Source organism: Arachis ipaensis, chromosome B7 (assembly GCF_059453495.1).
Source record: "Arachis ipaensis isolate K30076 ecotype BB chromosome B7, ASM5945349v1, whole genome shotgun sequence".
NCBI lineage: Eukaryota > Viridiplantae > Streptophyta > Magnoliopsida > Fabales > Fabaceae > Arachis > Arachis ipaensis.
In genome coordinates this window covers 69,195,713-69,211,250 of record NC_142442.1, presented here as the reverse complement: position 1 = coordinate 69,211,250, position 15,538 = coordinate 69,195,713, and the positions used below count along the sequence as shown (strand labels likewise).

Here is a 15,538-nt window from a genome sequence, read left to right as displayed (position 1 = left end):
TTCCTCCAGGGTGAGATATTTTTGATTTTGCTTTGATTTTTGTGACTCCACATGATCATCATCCTAAAGAAAACATAAAATAAAAATAGAAAGCAGAAAATTAACATAGATAAGTAAAAATTGGGTTGCCTCCCAATAAGCGCTTCTTTATTGTGTTTAGCTGGACCTTACTGAGCTTTTAATCTAGTCTCAGCTTTGAGCAATCTTGCTCAACATTGCCTTCAAGATAATGCTTGACTCTCTGTCCATTATCAATGAACTTCTTATTAGAATCAATGTCTTGAAGCTCCACATAGCCATATGGTGACACACTTGTAATCACATATGGTCCCCTCCACCGGGATTTTAGTTTCTCGGGGAATAATTTGAGCCTAGAGTTAAACAGCAGAACCTTCTGTCCTGGTTTAAAGACTCTAGATGACAGCTTTTTGTCATGCCACCTTTTTGCTTTCTCTTTGTAAAGCTTGGCATTTTCGAAAGCAGTGAGTCTGAATTCCTCTAGCTCATTCAGCTGGAGCAATCTTTTTTCTCTAGCTAATTTGGCATCAAAGTTTAGGAACCTGGTTGCCCAGTAGGCCTTATGCTCCACTTCCACGAGCAGATGACAGGCCTTACCATACACAAGCTGGTATGGAGAGGTCATTATAGGAGTCTTGAATGCTGTTCTATATGCCCACAAAGCGTCATCCAAGCTTCTTGCCCAATCCTTTCTACGGGTACTTACACTCCGTTCTAGAATTCTTTTTAGTTCTCTATTAGAGACTTCAGCTTGCCCATTTATCTGTGGATGATATGGAGTTGCCACCTTGTGGCTAATTCCATATCGGACCATAGCAGAGTAAAGCTGTTTGTTGCAGAAGTGAGTGCCCCCATCACTGATTAGTGCTCTAGGGACACCAAACCTGCTGAAGATATGTTTCTGGAGGAACTTCAGCACTGTCTTAGTATCATTGGTGGGTGTTGCAATGGCCTCTACCCATTTGGATACATAGTCGACTGCCACTAGAATATAAGTGTTTGAGTATGATGGTGGGAAAGGCCCCATGAAGTCAATACCCCATACGTCAAACAACTCAATCTCTAAGATCCCTTGCTAAGGCATGGCGTAACTATGAGGTAGATTACCAGCTCTCTGGAAGCTGTCACAGTTACGCACAAACTCTCGGGAGTGTTTATAGAGAGTGGGCCAGTAGAAGCCACATTGGAGGACTTTTGTGGCTGTTCGCTCACCTCCGAAATGTCCTCCATATTGTGATCCATGACAATGCCATAGGATCTTCTGTGCTTCTTCTCTAGGCACACATCTACGGATTATTCCGTCTGCACATCTCTTAAAGAGATATGGTTCATCTCACAGGTAGTACTTTGCATCAGTAATTAATTTTTTCTTTTGTTGCCTGCTGTACTCCTTGGGTATGAATCTTGCAGCTTTATAGTTTGTAATGTCTGCAAACCATGGTATTTCCTGAATGGCAAACAATTGCTCATCTAGAAAGGTTTTAGAGATCTCAATAGAGGGAAAGGACGCCCCTTCTACTGGTTCTATCTGGGACAGATGATCAGCCACTTGGTTCTCTGTCCCTTTTCTGTCTTTTATTTCTATATCAAACTCTTGCAGAAGCAACACCCATCTTATAAGCCTGGATTTTGAATCCTGCTTTGTGAGTCGATATTTAAGAGCAGCATGGTCAGTGTACACAATCACTTTTGATCCTACTAAGTATAATCTAAACTTGTCAATGGCATAAACCACTGAAAGCAATTCTTTTTCTGTGGTTGTGTAATTTTTCTAGGCATCATTTAAAACATGGCTAGCATAATAAATGACATGCAGAAGCTTGTTATGCCTCTGTCCCAGTACTGCACCAATGGCATGGTCACTGGCATCACACATTAGTTCGAATGGTAATGTCCAGTCTGGTGCAGAAATAACTGGTGCTGTGACCAGCTTAGCTTTCAGGGTTTCAAACGCCTGCAGACACTCTGTGTCAAACACAAATGGCATGTCAGAAGCTAGCAGATTGCTCAGAGGTTTTGCAATTTTTGAAAAATCCTTTATAAACCTCTTATAGAATCCTGCATGTCCCAGAAAGCTTCTGATTGCCTTAACATTAGTAGGTGGTGGTAATTTTTTAATTACTTCAAATTTAGCTTGATCCACCTCTATTCCCTTGTTTGAAATTCTATGCCTAAGGACAATCCCTTCAGTCACCATAAAGTGACATTTTTCTCAGTTTAAAACTAGGTTGGTCTCTTGGCATCTTTTCAGAACAAGTGCTAAATGGTTAAGGCAGGAGCTGAATGAGTCTCCAAATCCTGAAAAGTCATCCATGAAGACTTCCAGAAATTTCTCTACCATATCAGAGAAGATAGAGAGCATGCACCTCTGAAAGGTTGCAGGTGCATTGCACAGACCAAAAGGCATCCTTCTGTAAGCAAACACTCCAGAAAGGCATGTAAATGCTGTTTTCTCTTGGTCCTGAGGATCTACTGCAATTTGGTTATAACCTGAATAGCCATCCAAAAAGCAGTAGTATTCATGACCTGCTAGTCTTTCTAACATCTGGTCTATGAATGGTAAAGGGAAGTGATCCTTCCTGGTGGCTGTATTGAGCCTTCTATAATCAATACACATACGCCACCCTGTAACTGTTCTTGTAGGAACCAGTTCATTTTTTTCATTATGAACCACTATCATGCCTCCCTTCTTGAGGACAACTTGGACAGGGCTCACCCAGGGGCTATCAGAAATGGGATAAATAATCCCAGCCTCTAGTAACTTGGTGACCTCTTTCTGCACCACTTCCTTCATGGCTGGATTTAGCCGCCTCTGTGTTTGAACCACTGGCTTAGCATTGTCCTCCAATAGGATCTTGTGCACGCATCTTGCTGGGTTGATGCCCTTAAGATCACTTATGGACCACCCAAGAGCTGTTTTGTGTGTGCTTAGCACTTGAAGTAGTGCTTCCTCTTCCTGTGGATTTAAAGCAGAGCTTATGATCACCGGAAAAGTGTCACCTTCTCCCAGAAATGCATATTTCAGGGATGGTGGTAGTGGTTTGAGCTCGGGTTTAGGAGGTTTTTCCTCTTCCTGAGAAATTTTCAGACGCTCTTTTATTTTCTCTGAATCCTCCAGATCAGGCTGGACATCTTTAAAGATGTTTTCTAGCTCTGATTCGAGACTCTCAGCCATGTTGATCTCCTCTACCAAAGAGTCAATAAGATCAACTTTCATGCAGTCTTTTGGTGTGTTTGGATGCTACATGGCTTTGACAACATTTAACTTAAACTCATCCTCATTGACTCTCAGGGTTACTTCCCCCTTTTGGACATCAATGAGAGTTCGTCTAGTTGCTAGGAAAGGTCTTCCTAGAATGAGAGTAGCACTCTTGTGCTCCTCCATTTCCAGCACTACAAAGTCAGTGGAAAAGGCGAATGGCCCAACCCTGACAATCATGTCTTCAATCACGCCTGATGGGTATTTAATGGAGCCATCAACAAGTTGGAGACGTATCCGGGTTGGTTTGACTTCTTCAGTTAAACCAAGCTTTCTGATAGTGGATGCAGGTATTAGGTTGATACTTGCCCCAAGATCACATAAAGCTGTCTTGGTGCAATTACCCTCTAATATGCATGGTATCATAAAGCTCCCGGGATCTTTAAGCTTTTCTGGGAAGCTTTTCAGAATGACTGCACTGCATTCTTTAGTGAGGAGAACTCTTTCAGTTTCTCTCCAATCCTTCTTATGACTCAAGATCTCTTTCATGAACTTGGCATAAGAGGGTATTTGCTAAAGTGCCTCTGCAAATGGAATCTTTATTTCAAGAGTCCTGAGATAGTCTGCGAAGCGGGCAAATTGCTTATCCTGCTCCTCTTGGCGGAGTTTTTGAGGATAAGGCATTTTGGCGTTGTATTCCTCAACCTTAGTTGCTGCAAGTTTATTTCCTACAGAGGTGGTTGGAAAAGCCTTTTTAGAGGGGTTGCTATCAGCACTTGTGTGTGTCTGATCCCTCTCTGGAGTTTGAATACCAGGGTTGGAAGCTGGATTGGCGTTGGACGCCAACTTTTTACCTGTTTCTGACGTTTGAACGCCAAAACTGAGCTTCCATTGGGCGTTTGACGCCAGCTTTGCATCCTTTTCTGGCGTTTGAACGCCAGAGTTATTCCTCTCTGGGCTCTTACTGTCCTCAGAGGGATTTTGGATAATATTTTGCTCATCCGCTGTCAGTTGTTCTTTTCTTGGCTTTCTGCTGCTCTGAAGTGAGGTATTTAACATTTTTCCACTTCTTAATTGAACTGCTTAGCACTCCTCTATTATCTATTTTGATAACTGCTGTTTTGTTTGATTCAATTGTGATTCCATATCCTTGTTAGCAATTTTGGTCTCTTGTAGCATCTCCTTAAATTCTGCTAACTGCCTTGTTATAGAAGATAGCTGCTGATTAAGTTCAGCAACTTGTTCCTGAGGACTAAAGTCAGTTGATACTGCCTTAGCTTCTTCTTTCATGGAGGACTCGTTACTTATGTACAGATGCTGATTTCTAGCAACTATATCGATAAGCTCTTGAGCCTCTTCAATAGTCTTTCTCATGTGTATAGATCCACCAGCTGAGTGGTCTAGAGATACCTGAGCTTTTTCTGTAAGCCCGTAGTAGAAGATATCTAACTGCACCCACTCTGAAAATATTTCAGAGGGGCATTTCCTTAGCATCTCTCTGTACCTCTCCCAGGTGTTATAAAGGGATTCATCATCCTCTTGTTTAAAGCCTTGGATGTCCAGCCTTAGCTGTGTCATCCTTTTTGGAGGAAAATATTAATTCAGGAATTTGTCTGATAGCTGTTTCCATGTTCTTATGCTTGCTGTGGGTTGATTATTTAACCACCTTTTAGGTTGATCTTTTACAGCAAACGGAAATAGTAACAGCCTGTATACGTCCTGATCTACCTCCTTGTCACGCACTGTGTTAGCAATTTGCAAGAACTGCGCCAGAAACTCAGTAGGTTCTTCCTGTGGAAGACTGGAATACTGGCAATTTTGCTGCACCATGACAATGAGCTGAGGATTTAGCTCAAAACTGCTTGCTTTGATAGGAGGTATACAGATGCTACTCCCATATGCAGCAGTAGTGGGGTTAGCATATGACCTCAGAGTCCTTCTGGACTGTTCATTTCCACTTAGGTCCATGATGGAGAAAGGGAGATGATGCGGATTGCAAATAAAATAAATTTTTTATTTTTTTATTTTTTTATTTTTTTATTTTTTATTTTTTTTGAAAACCAAAATTAAAATAAAATAAAATAAAATAAAATAAAATAAAATAAAATAAATAAAAAATTGACTATAATTTCAAAAATTAGAAGAAAAAGAAATAAAAGAAAATTGAAAACTAAATTAATTAATTAAAAAAGATTTGAAAAGGATGTGGGTGAGGATTTTCGAAAAAATGAAGAGAGAGAGAAATTGGTTAGGAAGTTTTTTAAAAAAAGATGTCTTAAAATTAAAGATACTTGTAAGAAAATAAAATAAAATAAATAAATAAAAGAAAAGATATGAAAAAGATTTGATTTTAAGATTTGAGATTAGAAAAGATAAGATAAGCTAGGTAAGAGAAGATAAGGAATTTAAATTAAAAAGTTTTAAAATTTGAAATTTGAAATTTAAAATTTAAGATTTGAAATTTTAAATGTTTTATTTTGAATTTTCGAAAAAGTCAACAATATAAGATAAGGATTTGAAAAAGATTTAAATTTTGAAAAGATTTGATTTTTAAATTTGAAAATTGAAATTTGAATTTTAAAATTTGAATTTTGAATTTTGGAAGTTGAAATTTGAAATTTGAAATAAGATAAGATAAGTTTTTGAAAAAGATATGATTTTTTTTGAAAAAGATTTGAATTTTGAAATTTTTAAAACTAAGATAAGATAAAATATAAATTTTAAAATAAAAATCTGAAATTTTTATGTAAATTTCGAAAATTAACTTAAAATAAAGAGAAAAGATATTTTTTTTTTAATTTAATGAGGAAAGAGAAGAACACACAAAAGACACAAGACTTAAAATTTTTAGATCTAATGCTCCTTGTTTTTCGAAAATTTTGGAGGGAAAACACCAAGGAACACCAAACTTAAAAATTTTAAGATCAAAATACAAAGAAGACTCAAGAACACCTTGAAGACTCACAAGAACAACAAGAATAAAATTCAAAGACTCAAGAACATAAAAAGAACACCAAACTTAAAACTTTTAGAAAACTAAAAATAAATTTTCGAAAATTAAAGAAAAATAACAAGAGAACACCAAACTTAAAAGTTTGACACAAGATTTAATCAAAGAAAAATTATTTTTGAAAAAGTTTTAAAAGGAAGATACCCAATTACCAAGAACATAAGCACAACGCTCTAGCCAACTGAGCTATAAATTTAACGTGTTTTAAAAAAAAAGGTATTTAATGTATATAAATTTTTTGAATACTGATAATTTGAAAACGCACAAGAAAAACAAGAAAAGACACAAAACAGGAAAAACTAAAGATCAAACAAGAAAAATAGCAAGAACAACTTGAAGATCAAGAAAGAATAATGAACACAAATTTTGAAAATTTAAAGGAAAATAAAAATATGCAATTGACACCAAACTTAAAATATGAATTTAAACTCAAACAGAAGACTCAAAGAAAAATTAAAAATTAATAACGAAAAATAGTATTTTTGAAAGGAAAATAGCAGATGCAATTCTAGTGACTCTAAACCAACAAAAATAAATTATTCCTAATCTAAGCAACAAAATAAACCATCTGTTGTCCAAACTCGAACAATCCCCGGCAACGGCGCCAAAAACTTGGTGCACGAATTGTAAATCACACTTTTCACAACTCGTACCACTAACCAGCAAGTGCACTGGGTCGTCCAAGTAATACCTTACGTGAGCAAGGGTCGATTCCACGGAGATTGTTGTCTTGAAGCAATCTATGGTTATCTTGTAAATTTTAGTCAGGAGATTAATAATAAAAATTACTTTTGTTTATGAAAACTAGATAACATGAAATAAAGGTTACTTGTTATGCAGTAGTGGAGAACAGATTGAGGTTTTGGAGATGCTCTGTCTTCTAAATCTCCGCTTTCCTACTGTCTTCTTCTTCACGCACGCAGATCTCCTTCCATGGCAAGCTGTATGTTGGTGGATCACTGTTGTCAATGGCTACCATCTATCCTCTCAGTGAAAATGGCCTAAATGCACTGTCACTGCACAGCTAATCATCTGTCGGTTCTCACTCATGTTGGAATAGAATCCGTTGATTCTTTTACGTCTGTCACTACGCCCAACACTCGTGATTTTGAAGCTCGTCACAGTCATCCCTTCCCATATCCTACTTGGAATGCCACAGACAAGGTTTATACTTTCCGGATCTCAGGAATGGCCGCCAATAATTCTAGCCTATACCACGAAGACTCTGATCATGAACCAGGAGGCTAAGAGATACACACTCAAGCTAGTGCATATAGAACGGAGGTGGTTGTCAGGCACGCATTCATAGGTGAGAATGATGATGAGTGTCACAGATCATCACATTCATCAGGGTGAAGTGCGAGTGAATATCTTAGAATAGAAACAAGCGTGATTGAATGAAAAACAGTAGTAATTGCATTAATTCATCGAAACACAGCAGAGCTCCTCACTCCCAATCATGGGGTTTAGAGACTCATGCCGTCAAAAATACAATGTGAAGTGTAAAAATGTCATGAGGTGCAAAATAAATCTCTAAAAGTTGTTTAAATACTAAACTAGTAACCTAGGTTTACAGAAAATGAGTAAACTACGATAGATAGTGCAGAAATCTACTTCCGGGGCCCACTTGGTGTGTGCTGGGGCTGAGACTTGAGCTTTACACATGCTTAGGCTGTTTCTGGAGTTGAACGCCAGGTTGTAACCTATTTTGGGCGTTTAACTCCAACTTGTAACCTGTTTCTGGCGTTTAACGCCAGAATGAAACATGGAACTGGCGTTAAACGCCAGTTTATGTCGTTTATCTTTGAGCAAAGTATAGACTATTATATATTTCTGGAAAGCCCTGGATGTCTACTTTCCAACGCAATTGAGAGGGTGCCATTTGGGTTTGTGTAGCTCCAGAAAATTCATTTCGAGTACAGGGAGGTCAGAATCCAACAACATCTGCAGTCCTTTTTCAGCCTCTGAATCAGATTTTGCTCAGGTCCCTCAATTTCAGCCAGAAAATACTTGAAATCACAGAAAAATACACAAACTCATAGTAAAGTCCAGAAATGTGAATTTTTCTTGAAAACTAATAAAAACATAGTAAAAACTAATTAAATTATACTAAAAATTACCTAAAAATAATGCCAAAAAGCGTATAAATTGTCCGCTCATCACCTAGCAAGGTGTGGAAAAGGAATGGGAATGGCTTCTCTTGTAATTTTATCTTCTTTTGGTGCTCCATTCCTTGGTTGAGCCACTTCTTCTTCAACCATGTCTTGTACTTCCTCCTCTTCTTCAAGATCCTCTACCTCAACAATGTCTTCAACTTGAATGTCCTCCCTTGAGTTTGGCTCCTCATGACTCCTCTCTTGCAGTGTGGTTCCAGACCTCAAAGTAATGGCGTTGATTCCACCTTTGGGGTTGGGTGAAGGTTGAGAAGGTAGTGCACTGGAGCTTGAAGGTTGAATGTTGGGAGTGGAGGGTGGTTCCAAGTGAGATATGAGTGCTTGTAGAGTAGAGTTAAGACCGTTTATGGTAGAGTTAAGTGTATTCTAAATGTCTTTTTGTCCTTGCGCAATAGAGCGAAGCATCTCATCATTGGTGGAGGAAGGGGGGTAAGTAATTTGAGGGGCTTGATGTTGGTTGTTCTGAGGCGCTTGGGATTGCCTTTGGTGAGGTGCTCGGTAAGTCTGGCCTTGGTTCTGGTATTGGTATGGGGGGTCCTGTTGATATCGGTTCTGCTGATTGTTGTTGTTGTTCCATCTCTGATTTCCACAGTTGTCTCTGCCTCATTGGTTGTAGTTGTCCCTCCATCCTTGGTTGGAATTATCTCTCCACCCCTGGTTGGAATTTTCTCTCCAGCCTTGGTTGGAGTTATCTTGCCAACCTTGATTGTAGTTTCCACCTTGGTTATAATTATCGCCTTGTTGATAATTCCCTTGATTCGGGCGGTTATAGCAGTTGCTAGTAGCTGCCAAGGTGTTGTCTTCTTGTTGTTGGAGTTGTGGACATTCATAAATGTAATGGGAATAGCAGACACATATTCCACACACTCTCTGAGGAACCAACTGTTGACATTGTTGTTGTGGAGGAGGCTGAGGTTGCTATTGATTCAGCTATAGCTGCTTCAGTATGTTGGTCATCTCTCCCAGGGTCTGTGTGAGAGCAGCAGTCTCACTTCTAGAGGAAACCTCCACAATAGCCTTGGGATGGTTGTTCTTGTGCCTTGCATTTTGGGTAGACTCAGCTAGATCGGTGATCAGTTGCCACGCTTCTGTCGCCATCTTGTACCTAGTCAGAGAGCCATTACTCACAGCATCTAGTATAGTCTTGTCTTGAGGCTTCATGCCTTGTGTGAAATAGCTAATCAATACCAACTGGTCAATCTTGTGGTGGGGACATGAGTCTAGAAGATTCCTGAAGTGCTCCCAATACTCATAAAGAGTCTCTGATTCGCCTTGGATAATGCAGGAAATTTCTTTCCTCAGTCTATCTGTAACTTCAGCCAGAAAGTATTTGTCCAGGAATTTCCTTCTGAGCAGATCCCAATTAGTAACAACCTCTTCAGGTTGAGTGTAGAACCACTTCCTCAAGAGAAAACATGAAGGCATATAGCTAAATAGTAGTCTCATCTGCACCATGATGCCTAGTAGTTGAGCAGGCTGTCTGAGAATCTACATGAGGTGCTTAATAGGCTCTTGAGCAGGTAAGCCATGAAACTTAGGCAGTAGATTGATTAGCGCAATCTTCAGTTCAAAATCTGTATCCAGATTTGGGTGACGCGCTTGATACGGTTACAGTGTAAAATCCGGAGCTCCTGCTTCCTGGAGAGTAATCCTTCTGGGCTCCGCCATATTACCTGCGTGTAAATCAACATAATCAGTAGAAGAGGAGGTTATTTCTTCCTCAAATGGTGCTTCAGATTTACCCTCAGATGAGACTGGTGAATTGGTAGTAACCGCTTCACCACCCTCAGAGGCTAACCAATGCCGAGCTCGCCTAATACGTGAAATAGTTCTTTCGATTTCAGGAACAAATGCGGCAAAGCTCAGATCAGGTAGTGAACGCGTCATTGAATGAAAGAAACATACAGCTCATGGTAATAAAATAAAATAAAATGCAAATATATAAAATTAAAAATATTTACACCAACCAATTATTCAGCATACTGTTGCAACTCCCCGGCAATGGCACCAAAAATTGACGGACGAAAAATTGTCGATTAAGAATTTATAGAGAAAATAGCGTTGCAAGTACAGTTCTTAACCGACGAAAATTCCGCTTATCAATTTAAAAAGAGTTGTCATAATTTAAGAATAAAATACTGGGAGTAGAATTCCCAGGTCCTCTCCCAACGAGTTGACAAAAGAGTGCAAGTTATTGGTCAGAAATTTTCTGAGAATTTTTAGAGTTGGAGAAAGGGAAATTAAAATAATTATTAATTAAAGCAATGAAAATTAATAAGAGGTTTTATATATCTGAAATAAAAAGCCTTGGCTGGGAGAAGATTAATTGGAAGTTCTATCCTTGTTGAATTTTCCCAAGTGTAATGGTAAGAGGTTGTTGTTTCTACTTAGTTATCCTTTACCGAACAAAGGAAAGTCAAGTAACTGAACCAGCTCCAATTCACAAGTCCTAATCATCTCTTATGGAAGGATTAGCGTTAGTGACTAGAGAGCCAGCCAACAACTTCAAAATTTCAATTAACAGTTGAGTATTCCAACTCAAGGGTCTCTTTTTTATCAACTCCCAAGTCAAGTTGGGAGTCTACTCCATTGACATGAATGCCATTTTCATAAACGATAAAAGGAAATGAAAAAAAGACATGGAAATTAAAATAAAATAATAATAGAAAATTAATTAAAGGTAAAAATAACTCTTTGCATTAAAAAATTCCAAAATCAAGGGTATCCATATGTAACTCTGAACAGGGTAAATGGGTAATAAAAGAGTTAGGAAACAAGAAAACAAACTAGAATGATAGAGACTTTAACGGAGGTAGTAACTCTTCTCAATATCCAAATCAAAAGCATTAAACTAGAAACCTATGAATGTGAAGAACCCTAGAGGAAGTAGTGTTTTCTCTCTAAGATTCAAAACTAAAAACTAAAACTGTGCAAAAGTGAATGTGTCTTGAGTCTCTGCTTGTCCCCTGGCTCTAGTATGTGTTTCTGGGCCGAAAACTGGATCCAAACTCAGCCCAAAATCGTCCCCAGCATCTTCTGCGATTTCTGCACGTGACGCACGTCACGCGTATGCGTCGATGGTCCTCTTCGCGTGTCACGCGTACGCGTCAGTTGCACGCACGCGTCGCCATGCAATTTCGCTTGTCACGCATACGCGTCCGGTATGCTTACGCGTCGCTGTGAAAGGCTTCAAATCACGCGCACGCGTGAGCCATGCGTGCGCGTCGATCTTCGCTGGTCATCTCCTTTGTTTCTTGTGTTCCTTCTATTTTTGCAAGCTTCCTCTCTATCCTCTAAGCCATTCCTGCTCTATATAGCCTGAAAACACTTAAGACACAGATCACGGCATCGAATGGTATATAGAAGAATTAAAAATACACAATTTAAAGGCTTAGGAAGCAAGTTTTCAATCATAGAACAAAATTGGGAAGGATTTGTAAAACCATGCAAATTTATGAATAAGTGTACAAAAAATTGATAAAAACTACTCAAATTAGCATAAGATAAACCATAAAATAGTGGTTTATCAATGCACTATTGGGAACATGGCTATTGACAAAGCACTTTGTGACCTGGGAGCAAGTATTAATCTGATGCCTCTTGCCATGATGAAGAAATTGATGATAGAAGAGGTTAAGCCTACACGGATGTCATTACAACTTGCTGACAGATCCCTCAAAATACCAAATGGAGTGGTGGAGAACTTACTGGTGAAAGTTGGGAAATTCATTTTTCCAGCTGATTTTGTGATTTTGGATATGGATGAGGAAAGAAACAACTCAATCATCCTTGGAAGACCCTTTCTAGTAACTTCCAGGGCAATCATTGATGCTGAGAAGGGAGAAATGGTTCTCAGGGTGCATGAGGAGCAAATGGTTATCAATGTTTTCAAAGCAATGCAATACCCTGCAGAGAAAGAAAATTGCATGAGGCTTGACATGATAGATGATCTAGTTGAAGAAGCATTTAAAGCAAACCAATGTGAAGATCATGAAAGGGAAGCTCAGGATATTCAAGAGGAAGATTCACAAGAGGCAGAAGCACTGAAAGATTCAAGTGGAGTTAAGGAGGAAGAGGCACCAAAGCAAGAGTTTAAACCTCTCCCTCCTCATCTCAAATATGCATTCCTTGATAAAGAGGATAACCTGCCAGTAATCATTAATTCATCCTTGAGTAAGCAAGAAGAAGCCAAACTAATTGGGGTGTTGAAAACTCACAAGACAACTATAGGGTGAACAATTGATGACATCAAAGGTATAAGCCATACTGTTTGTATACACAAGATCTTGCTAGAAGAAGATTCAAGACCAGTGGTACAACCCCAAAGAAAACTTAACACAACCATGAAGGAAGTAGTTCAGAAGAAGGTAATGAAGTTATGGAATGCTGGAATCATATATCCAATTTCTGACAGCTCTTGGGTGAGCCCAGTGCAAGTGGTACCAAAGAAAGGAGGCATGACTGTCATTTTTAATGAAAAGAATGAAATCATACCTACAAGGACAGTGACAGGGTGGAGGATGTGTATTGACTATAGGAGGCTGAATGATGCCACAAGGAAGGACCACTTCCCTCTTCCCTTCATTGATCAGATGTTAGAAAGATTGGCTGACCATGCTTACTATTGCTTCTTTGATGGGTACTTTGGATACAATCAGATAGTGGTGGACTCCAAGGACCAAGAAAAGACCTCCTTCACCTGCCCATTTGGAGTCTTTGCCCACAGAAGAATGCCTTTGGGCTGTACAATTCTCTTGCTACTTTTCAAAAGTGTATGCTTTCCATATTTTCTGACATGGTAGAAAAATTTTTAGAGGTTTTCATGGACGATTTTTCTGTCTTTGTCAATTTATTTGATACTTGCTTGCATCATTTAACTCTTATCTTGAAAAGATGCCAAGAAACCAATTTGGTTTTAAATTAGAAAAAATGCCATTTCATAGTTCCTGAGGGGATAGTTCTTGGGCATAAGATTTCAAGTAGGGGTATAGAAGTTGATAAAGCCAAGATAGAGATCATAGGAAAGCTTCCTATACCAGTCAATGTAAAAGTAGTGAGAAGTTTTCTTGGGCATGCTGGTTTTTATAGGAGATTCATCAAAGATTTTTCAAAGATAGCTAAACCACTAAGCAACTTGTTAGTAGTTGACAATCCTTTTGTCTTTGACGATAGCTGTAAGCATGCCTTTGAAACTTTGAAAAATAAACTCACTACAGTACCAATCATCACACCCCCAAATTGGGAATTGCCTTTTGAACTCATGTGTGATGCAAGTGACTTTGCAATTGGTGCTGTATTGGGACAGAAAAAGGATAAGCTGCATCATGTTATATACTATGCAAGTAAGGTGTTAAATGAGGCCTAGAAAAATTATACCACTACAGGAAAATAACTCTTGGAAATTGTATATGCATTTGATAAATTTAGACAATACTTGATTGGCTCAAAAGTTGTAGTGTATACTGACCATGCTGCTCTCAAGTATCTCATGTCTAAACAAGATGCCAAGCCAAGGCTCATCAGGTGGGTGCTATTACTACAAGAGTCTGATATTGAAGTGAGGGATAGGAAAGGAAGTGAGAACCAAGTTGTATACCATCTTTCAAGACTACCACAAGGGACTAACGAAGAATCTCCATGATGAGCGGATAATTTATACGCTTTTTGGCATTATTTTTAGGTAGTTTTTAGTATGTTTTAGTTACTTTTTACTATATTTTTATTAGTTTTTAAATAAAAATCACATTTCTGGATTTTACTATGAGTTTGTATATTTTTCTGTGATTTCAGGTATTTTCTGGCTGAAATTGAGGGACCTGAGCAAAAATCTAATTCAAAGGCTGAAAAAGGACTGCATATGCTGTTGGATTCTGACCTCCATGCACTCGAAATGGATTTTCTGGAGCTACAGAAACTTTATTGGCGTGCTCTCAATTGCGTTGGAAAGTAGACATCCAGGGCTTTCCAGCAATATATAATAGTTCATACTTTGCCCAAGTTTTGATGACGCGAACTGGCGTTCAAACGCCAACTTCCTGCCCTATTCTGAAGTAAAACGCCAGAAACAGGTTACAAACCAGGGTTAAACGCCAGAAACAGGCTGCAACCTGACGTTTAACTTTAAGAGGAGTCTCTAGACGTGTAAAGCTCAATGCTCAGCCCAAGCACACACCAAGTGGGCCCCGGAAGTGGATTTCTGCATCATTTACTTATCTCTGTAAACCATAGTAACTAGTTTAGTATAAATAGGACTTTTTACTATTGTATTCGAGGTCTTGGTCATTCTGGTTCTCCCTATGGGGCCAAAGCCAATGAACACCATTATCACTTATGTATTTTCAACGGTGGAGTTTCTACACCCTATAGATTAAGATGTGGAGCTCTGCTGTTCCTCATGAATTAATGCGAAGTACTATAGTTTTTCTATTCAATTCAAGCTTATTCTTATTCTAAGATATTCACTCGCACTTCAACCTGATGAATGTGATGACCCGTGACACTTGTAACATCCCTTCCAAATATTAATAAAACTAATTAAATTATTCTTAATTGATTTATAAAATAAGATATCAAATTAATAAAATAAATCGTAACCTTTTCAGAATAAAAGTTACTTGAATTAAATTATACAAATTCTTTCTTATTTTTCAATTACTAAAATTATACAAAATATTCTATTATAATAAAATTACTTAAAAATATTAATTGATTCGAAATAAAACTATCTCCGAATCTATTTAATTATTTCTAACAAAATAATTTCTAAAATTATAAAGTTTAAACTTAATAAGATAAAATCATAATTTATTTATAATTAGATTTTCAAAAATGCGGGATGTTACAGTCTATCTAACTTACAAAAATTTTCGCCCTCGAAAATTGATATAAGATGGAGAAAAAATTCATATTCACATCCCCTTTCGAATATTTTAAAGATACCAAGAAAATTATATCACAAACACAGAAGAAAATATATTAGGTGATGCAAAAGTTAATAAAAATAACTTGACGCAAACCAAATTTCAAAATCTAAAATTAAATAGGCACAATGTTCGTTCAGAACTCTTAACAAAGCATGATCACTTCCTCTCGTCGCCTCAAAACTCCACAACTCCTTATAACTTCGTATACTGACCA

The 15,538-nt window shown here is 38.0% G+C and overlaps 1 protein-coding gene across 1 annotated transcript; it reads left to right on the top strand.

The window, feature by feature from the left end:
• The first annotated feature begins 11,946 nt into the window (after nt 1–11,946).
• Nucleotides 11,947–12,636, top strand: LOC107607289 (uncharacterized). Its single transcript, XM_016309259.1, has one exon. It carries the CDS (start codon nt 11,947–11,949, stop codon nt 12,634–12,636), a length of 690 nt encoding a protein of 229 aa, XP_016164745.1.
• The last annotated feature ends 2,902 nt before the right edge of the window (nt 12,637–15,538 follow it).

Bases quoted from the DNA above. Each gene is read 5' to 3' on its own strand.
- LOC107607289 (XM_016309259.1), top strand. From the start codon at position 11,947: ATGGCTATTGACAAAGCACTTTGTGACCTGGGAGCAAGTATTAATCTG.